The sequence below is a fragment of the Diuraphis noxia genome, unplaced genomic scaffold (assembly GCF_037042655.1).
Source record: "Diuraphis noxia isolate RWA-SAM2 unplaced genomic scaffold, SU_Dnox_SAM2 contig0005, whole genome shotgun sequence".
Classification (NCBI taxonomy): domain Eukaryota; kingdom Metazoa; phylum Arthropoda; class Insecta; order Hemiptera; family Aphididae; genus Diuraphis; species Diuraphis noxia.
This window is the reverse complement of record NW_028301715.1, coordinates 22,300,909-22,309,499: the sequence shown is the minus strand read 5'-3', so window position 1 is coordinate 22,309,499 and position 8,591 is coordinate 22,300,909. Positions and strand designations below refer to the sequence as shown.

The 8,591-nt window shown below is 30.1% G+C and overlaps 2 protein-coding genes across 3 annotated transcripts; both read right to left on the bottom strand.

Moving 5' to 3' along the window:
* Window positions 1–1,288: 1,288 nt before the first annotated feature.
* On the bottom strand, window positions 1,289–4,667 carry LOC149055076 (phosphatidylinositol 4-phosphate 5-kinase type-1 gamma-like). Of its 2 annotated transcripts, XM_089229770.1 has the most exons (4): window positions 4,472–4,667; window positions 3,252–3,386; window positions 2,273–2,609; window positions 1,289–2,208 (listed from the first exon to the last, which is right to left on the bottom strand). In XM_089229770.1, exons 1-4 carry the CDS (start codon window positions 4,611–4,613, stop codon window positions 2,136–2,138), a joined length of 687 nt encoding a protein of 228 aa, XP_089085896.1. In that variant the 5' UTR covers window positions 4,614–4,667; the 3' UTR covers window positions 1,289–2,135. The 2 variants fall into 2 exon arrangements, with proteins under 2 accessions (XP_089085896.1, XP_089085895.1); XM_089229769.1 differs by having other exon boundaries at window positions 2,273–3,386.
* A 1,988-nt stretch (window positions 4,668–6,655) lies between these two features.
* On the bottom strand, window positions 6,656–7,723 carry LOC149055075 (uncharacterized). The gene is made up of 3 exons (XM_089229496.1): window positions 7,429–7,723; window positions 7,011–7,353; window positions 6,656–6,705 (listed from the first exon to the last, which is right to left on the bottom strand). Exons 1-3 carry the CDS (start codon window positions 7,636–7,638, stop codon window positions 6,656–6,658), a joined length of 603 nt encoding a protein of 200 aa, XP_089085622.1. The 5' UTR covers window positions 7,639–7,723.
* Window positions 7,724–8,591: the final 868 nt, after the last annotated feature.

The following is an 8,591-nucleotide window of genomic DNA, read 5'->3' as shown; positions in this document are numbered from 1 at the left end:
ATTATATCCTTTCGGCGGGCGTGCTAGTAACGCCGGTGGGAGTGAAGCCTTCATCCTCGACCCACCCGCTGCAACCGCTCGTCCGATGTGCCGTTTACGTTAAAGACATGTACATACATTTATATTATATATGTATTGTTCCGATTGCTCGCATTGGTCGTCTCCGAATAGCATATATATATAGTAAGTATATACACTAATATTACATGCGCGTATACATAAAAGTCAGTGGGGGTATATATACACTGCGAAGGAGCGAGACGCGCATAGACGACGGTGACTTGCTTAGAAATCGCCTTGATTTGCCGCCGACTGCAACTGTTGTTGCCCGCGTCACGTCCCTAAAACGCACCCTCCCGCCCCGTCGATCCTCATCGCTATATAATAGCTGCGACTGGCGACAACGCTTCTCTCTCCTTTTCACTCCCTGTGTATATCTATATATCCCCTCTCGCTCTCTCTCTCTCTCCAAAACGCACTCTCTCAGTCTTCCACAATCCTCAGCCATAACTTAGGTATACGCCACCAATAAACGTCACCCCTTCTACCCTCTGATCACAAGCCGCCAGAAATTCGTATTATTATACGCGTAGGTTTTCCTCTGCTGTCCCTCCCTGCAAGCGCCCCGAATTTATTAGTACATTACAACAAGCCCAAGATCAGCCGCCACCACCTCTGATGCACCGGTGGGTAGGACAGGATGTGAGGGGAGGGTATTTGTATAATATAAAAACGGTCACGCGTGCAATCTAATGCGCTCGGCGAGATCACGTCGTGCCGGTAAAACCGCGGTAAATTTGGAATATGAAAATACACGTTTCCGACCACAATCGTACAGTTGATATTATATATATTTTAGTGTGGTCGTATTCTCATACTAGATCCTGCAGGTCGCATAGCTGGATTGTATCGATTAGTACCTATAGTGATTTGAAAATTTTAAATCAAACAAGCTCCTGATACAAAAGCAAATAAATTGGTGGTAAAACTACGACGGTAACCGTGACACGGATGAGTTTTTAAAATATATCGATGTCTATATGATAAAATATATTTTTTTGAAACATATGCGTACCGAGTATACAGCAGTGGAGATTAAGTATTTTGTAAAAATTTTATAGACTCTCAAATAAAACAGTATTTAGGTATATGCAAATGATGAAATTATTGATTATAGCTGATTAAGGTATTTGGGTTTTAGTAATATCTGAAAGTGTTTTTATACATAAGAATAGAAAAAAAAACCTGCATAATGCTAACATCTACGGTGTCATAAAAAACGAAATAGTATAAAATAGTTTATTTATTTTGTATTTTTGTGTACATCGATTGGTTTTTGCATGTTTATGCAATCATTAACATTGTTTCAAAATTTCCCCAGGTGGCAATATAAAAATTAGGCTTAGTGGTGGAAAAATATTGAAATGGTAAAAAATGTAAAATGTAAAGTTATAAATTAATTGAACATTTTTATTTTTCAAGTTGTTTTGTCATTTTAAAGATTATTTAAAATAATATTATATATTGGTTATTACTTATTAGTTATTATACTGAGTTTAATTTTACATTAATTTACCTAATTATTTATTTCTTTTATTTATATTGTTCCAGCAGCAACTACAAGGTTATTAGCTTACAGTAGTAATATTTTAAGTTATAGATTATAATATATTATCTATTTGGTACTATAGATTAAAATTATGCTAATATATATAATGCAATTTATAATATTATTTAATAATAACAATATTTTACAATTAATAACATTTTTTTAGAGATAGCATAATACGTCAGAATTGGAAGCATAGGATGCATATTTAAAAGCTGGAGTACGTAAAAGAGCTAGTACCTACATCAAATGATAATTCTCAAATTCCAATAAAACAAAGGAAACTAACTGAATATAAAAGTACTGATCGGTCTATCATAAACAAAAAAAATTAGACGAAAACATTTTGCATTACATTATTCTTGGTATGAAACCACTGTTTACAGTGGAATATGAAAATTTTATAAAAATATTTAAAGCTAACTCCATTCTCCATGAAATTAAAAATATTATACGATATTATTAATTCTTTTATTGCATAGATTTAGATTGTGCTCTTATTATTTATCACGTAATCATTTTATCGTCATTGCTGTGGAACCTTTATGTTGCTTGGATAGTTCTTCAATTCTTCAGAAGAAAGTGGCTTAAACACAGATCTATAATATGTAGGAAAAATGCAATGAATAAATGAATATAAAAACAAAAATTAGTTTTACATACGTGGACAAAAAATCGTAAAATCCAGTGGCATCATTTTTGGGAGGTCGTACACAAATATTAATGGGTTGTATTTTGTATAAATGTTCTACTTTTCTCGATATTCTGTACTTTTGAAATACGTCAATAATTCCAACAAATAGCAATAATCGTTCATTATTATCACCTAGAGCAGGTATACTACCTATTAATGAATCAAAATTTTCTTTTGGCAAAGTTTTAGTAGTATCTTGAATACTATCCATTCCTATTGAATTATTCATCAAACGTTCCCACCTGGCTATAGCTGCTTTATTTAAAGAAGTGTCTGGTTCTTGAACTTGATCGATATAGTGAATGCCTATTAAAAGACTGTAATGTTTTATATTATATTCTTTTAGAAAATCACAATCACTTTTGATGATTTTGAGAAGATCACTTAGAGTATTTGGCATCAACAATATACCTTCAGGATAACTTGTTTTAAAGTTATTTTTTTTGTAAGTAGGCATATTTTCTTTATATAAAGCATATCTATTGTTTGTCGATCCTTTTAGATCATACATTTCGTGTATTTCCACGTCTGAAGGTAATAAATTAATCATAATTACTAATATGATATTTATTAAACAAGAGGGTATATACTCATAAAGACCCGTAAATTTAGTCAGCATAGAGCCCTGATTTGAATTTAAATGATTGATGTAATGTTTAAGCATATTTCTTAAAAACTCAAGTTCGTTGTCTTTAATAGTTTTAATAATAAACTTTTTATCCTCTGTGATGTAAACTTTTGATCTGCTAGTACCCGGGTTGGGCAATACACTCAGTTGGTGTTTACATAATGAATCTAAGTAATCAGATTTGTTTATATCAAATAAGGATCTGAGATACGCATATGCTAAGAAACCATAATTCTTGAATGTCCAATTTGGACAAGAGTAAGTTGAAGGTTTTTCATCATCATGTGATTTCTCATGAACAGTGTTATAATCAGACTCACCTAACTTGAATTCAGGCATTTCAATCATGTTGATTAATCCTCTATATAAACCTAATTGTATGCATATCTCAGTTGGAGCAGATTGGATTTTATCATGGCTGTTTTCCTCCTCCACAATCATATCCCTGTAAACACCTAAAACGATTTTAAATTCAAATCAATATAAATGAATATATTGAATAAAATGAATAACTAAAATGTAGAAATGGGTTGTCGATGACTTATAAATAACACATGAAATAGCCCTAATAACTCCAGAAAAATAACTAAAAAAAATCTACATACACAGCAGAATAAAATATAAAAATGACAATTATTGTTAAAGAAATGGAGATTTAATTGATAAAATTTCTAAAATTAATAGATAATAAAAAACATTTAAATCACAAGTCTAATACATGGTAAATACATTTGTATGTAATTATTAAGTAGGAATTAAAATATAAAATAGAAATAAAAATAATATTACAATACTATTTTTCATGGTTTTCGCTGGGTTTGAATATGATTGAATATCATATTACTATAATACAGACCAACAACTTTTGTCTACTCTTCAGCATTCCCTTAACCATCTCGAAATGTCTTCCTTCGTTATTTTTTTTCAAAACAAAATTTCACATTCAGATTTATTTCATGTTATATATATGAAAATAAATCATGTTTGTGCTACTGCAGACTTTTGTAAATGTGATCGACATAAAATTTAAATCATTAATTTTTTTAAATTACATAAACAATATATAATATTTAAAAACATTAAAATAATAGATTATTATTTAAAAACAATGATTATGTCAATATAGCGTCATAATACAAACGGCATACCATCATCTACAACTTCAGAATATAAACTATAATTACACGTTATCGTTAAAATTTAAATTATTTTATAATACAATAATATTTGATCTGTTCAAACTAATTACGAATTGGTTAATAAATACTTTTGAGCATTACCTTCACCCCCTCAAAATGTCTTCCATCATTAATTTTTTAAAACTAAATTTAACATTCAAGTTTATTACGTGCATAACCCTGTGTGAAAATAAAAAAATGTGTGCAATACTAGTGTTACTACGGACATTTTTAAGTATGATTTTCACACAATGACATTTCTACCTATTTAATATATCTTAGAATATTAGATTTTTGTCTATACACAATGTCAATAATTGTATCAATATAATATTGTGTCATAATACAAATGACATACATACCAGTATCATTGTAAAGTTTTTTCACTTTTAAAGCTTTAACATGCATATTATGGAATAATACGGTTAAAAGTGTTAAAGCCATGATATTATAAACTAATAAAATGTTAAGGCCTTTGAGAAGTTTATACGTATTAATCATCATTTTTAGATTTGTAAACACAATTTTCAACACAGTTACTTCTCACGCGGTAAATGAACGAATGATGTTACTTTACAGTCTTGTTAACAATATTGGTTGTTTAACCATATTGAAGCGATGTCTGTGTTATATAAACATTCAAAAACCAATTGGTGCACACAACTGTATAAACCATTACACTTTTTGTGCGTTAAAAGTTCCTAACCAACAATATATAATTTGATACACAACGTTTTGAAAATTTAGAAACATTAAATTTAAGCATTAAAAATGTACTTATTTAAGATGCCAAAAAGAAAGCATTTGATAAAATTATCTAAAATGTTAAAATTTCTAAAATAAAGCCAATAAAGGTAGTATTATTAAATACAAATGCAAAATACGCTTCGACAGCCATTAATTTAATTCTGAAATTATCATCATCAGTTATCAAATCAATACAAAATTAATAAAGGTGTACTAATCTTTTGAATTCCATTGTTCTATCTTATTTTGTTAAAATCACAAACACTAGTAAATTTTTTAGTTCGAAATTCGTAATATTTTAATTTTATATAAAATTAAAAAATTCAGTAAATTGTGTTTGATAGCTTATATCAATATAATACTATTTAATACATATGAAAAATAGATAGAAATATTTTAATTTTAAGATAGGTCAGGCCGGCGAGCGGTGAAGCTAAATGTGCTGAGGCCACAACAATATTATTTCCTATTTAACATTTCCGCGCACGCAGGCAAGGGAGTCCGGTTGTCGCTGAGTAATTCGGCCCGATGAGAGGAGGTACGACTATCGTGTATGTGAAGCAACAGTCGTAGTACGATTATTTTGATTTTGTATTATTGTTTTATGCTTTTAATAAAAAATGTTTCCGACCTATCGAATCTTATATTATGTTTTATTACTAGCCACACAATCCTGCCGTACTCTTTGAATCCAACCTGTAACCCGTTAATTTATGGGCATTGTTCGTGCCATACGGAGTAGTATTCCTCGCCCTATCGTAAAATATTTCTTATAATAAAATATATAAAACCTTATATTATCTGTGTGTTGTCATTGAGGCTTCAGCCAAAATACGTTGCATAATACATGCGATTCGGAACACAGTCTGTCGGCCCTCTGAAGACTGATCGTCACTAACAAACGCTGTATAATCGGACACGTTTGCCGTCGGGTGCCGTATAATATACCAACCTTGTTCGGTAGCGAATGCTACATGTTGAATCATATTGGTAACACAAGGTCTCTTTCCTCACCAGATAGAACAATAGCATGGCCTGTCCATAATTTCATTATCTAATGACTACGGCACGCAACACGGCGCTATGCAGCAGCATCCGAAGAACATCGACGAATGAATGTCCTTAGGCGTGGACAACCGCCGCAGACGCCTCAGTCTACGAGCACTATCATACGGCGGCGCGCAACCAAAGGGGGGGGGGGGGGGGTCCCCGGGTCCAGGCCCCCCCCTGAGTGTTTATAAAATGGAACATTAATTAATTTGGGAATATAATAATACATTGTAAGTATAATAAATTTTGTTAACCAACTAAATAATTTTGATAACAAACCTTATCAGCTATGACTTATTGTCATTTTCTCATATCTTAGTCCGTGATATCAATGGATCGTAGTAAGTAAATTGTAGGAGAGGACGACGTAGTCCGTGGCACGGTTATCTACTAAGGTTGGAGCACGGCACGTTATCACATGTTGAAGTGGCGTGACTAGTGAACTAAAAGCGCTAGTAGTAGTCGACCCGATTTTTATATGTTAAACATACTAAAATTTATAGTTTTGTACTACTTAAACGTAAAACAATTATTTTTATTGAAAAATTGTTTGAAGTAAAGATGTTTGATATTAAATTGCTCATTGATTCAACTTGGTTAGAATTATTTAATTAATAATTAAGTCTGTAAATAAGGTTTTTATAACATAAGCTTAGGGAAACATCTCATAAATGAAATTTTCAATTATGAAAATAATTATTTTTAATAATATAACATTTTTAACAGATTTCATCACGTTTTGTAATTGATCATTTATACTTCCAATCATTTCTTGAATTGTATGTTAGATTCTCGAATCCTAGAAAACATAAATTATTGTTATACCGAAAAATATTTTTTTAATAATTAATACTTTAATTATTAAAAAGCAATAAGCTAAAGCCAAGCAAGTATAAGCAAGTTTAAGTATTTAATGTAATTTAATTATTATGTTTTATGTATTATAAAGTTTAGATATTTTCTTTTTTTCTCTTGATATTTTTTGTAATTTAAGGTTTTCTTGATAAGTATATTGGCGTAGCCTCATTTGAATAAAATAAACTAAAATTTCTGTAGCCACTTCAAGTTGATGTTCTGCACATGTATATTTGAGTTCAAATTTACTTTCAACAACTTCATCTATAACTCTTTCAAATACATTATAACTTGTACAATGTTTAGCAAAGGAACTTTCAACTTTACTGAGAAATTCAAACAAATAAGTGTTTGGATATAAAAGGTTACCTCTTGATTTTAAAGTAATAAGTTTTGCTGCAGGATGCTCATTACCTTCAATATTTGATGTATCAATTTTTTCATCTAATATTTCAGAGTTCACATTAAGCACCGGATGGTCAACAGATTTTCTAATTTTTCTAGGTTTAACATATTTTTTAGAAAGATATGAAGGACCATAAAAAATAGTAGGAATAGCTCCTTCAACAAGTCTCCATTGTTTGTATGGGATCTAATATAAATTTAAAATAAATACTTTAGGTGATAACATTAAAAAAAAAAAAATCACAAATATTAAATAACTTACTTTAACAGCGCCTGAAGACCAAAACTTTATTATATCATTTTCATTAAAATGCTTAGCACAAACATATGTATTTTTTGTAAATACTAAATCTTGGCGAGGTATTGCTTTTGCCCACTTCATTCGGAGATCCTTATTTTTTGGCACACAAAATTGATGAACTTTTTCAGTATTGCTCTCTGAAGTACACCCAACTACACAACATTTAACCATTTTATAAATACGATACTTTAAATAGTCAATAGGTATTATAAATCTCAATAGGTATGCTACCAATAGGTCATCTCCTAATTAACACTATAACGTCAAAAACAAATACTCGAAAAAAAAATATTAAATATTGAAGAATGATATCTGCTCGTTTTTGGAGGGAAAAACGTGATATCAATTTTCTATCACAATAAACGGTATAATATTTCTTTTTAATTACGTACTTAATTAATAATTATAGTTATTGAAAATTAAGTCATCTTAATCTATAAAAAATAAAATTCCGTATCAAAATTAACTTATTTATTTCATTACAACACAAATTTTTATAAATTTTAGATAAAAAAACTTATTTTATCCTATTCTTTATATATTAAAACCGGGCCAACTACTACTAGCGCTTTTAGTTCACTAGTTACGCCACTTCGACATGGCTATTCATAGGGAACATAGTAGCGAGTTCCAACCTTAGTAGATAACCGTGGTCCGTGGTGAGAATTGAAAATTGAAATAGTGCTACCAATTATTTTAATTGTGGTCACACTGTCATAGACATTAACTTAAACGTGTTTACTTTATACGACATACGTAAATGATAATCGCTTATCGCAATAACTTTTAAGCTACTCCTACAATTATGTTCCTACTAACGTACCGTATTATCAAACAACAATTTGCTTTTTTTTTATCTTAACCAAACGGTCGTAAACGGTTGTCCAGTTAATATAAAATTGTATATTTCTGTTCTATTCGTATTTTGTACTTTATACTTTCATTATGAAACGTATAAATACATATTTTAAAGTATTAGATTCATCAGAATCAAATTCTAAACTTACTTCTGAATTCTGATGATGTTCAAACTTCTGATACAGAAACAGTGAGTGTAGTTGACCATAGTATTTTCGATATTAACATATATGTTGGTAAAAAATTGAATGATGCTGAAAAAATTA

Coding starts and splice junctions, on each gene's coding strand:
- LOC149055076 (XM_089229769.1), bottom strand. CDS start 4,613: ATGATGATTAATACGTATAAACTTCTCAAAGGCCTTAACATTTTATTA. Junction 3,387..4,471: donor AAAACTTTACAATGATACTG/GTATGTATGTCA, acceptor AAATCGTTTTAG/GTGTTTACAGGGATATGATT. Junction 2,209..2,272: donor TTTTACGATTTTTTGTCCAC/GTATGTAAAACT, acceptor TACATATTATAG/ATCTGTGTTTAAGCCACTTT.
- LOC149055075 (XM_089229496.1), bottom strand. CDS start 7,638: ATGGTTAAATGTTGTGTAGTTGGGTGTACTTCAGAGAGCAATACTGAA. Junction 7,354..7,428: donor GGTCTTCAGGCGCTGTTAAA/GTAAGTTATTTA, acceptor AATTTATATTAG/ATCCCATACAAACAATGGAG. Junction 6,706..7,010: donor TATAGATGAAGTTGTTGAAA/GTAAATTTGAAC, acceptor TATGTTTTCTAG/GATTCGAGAATCTAACATAC.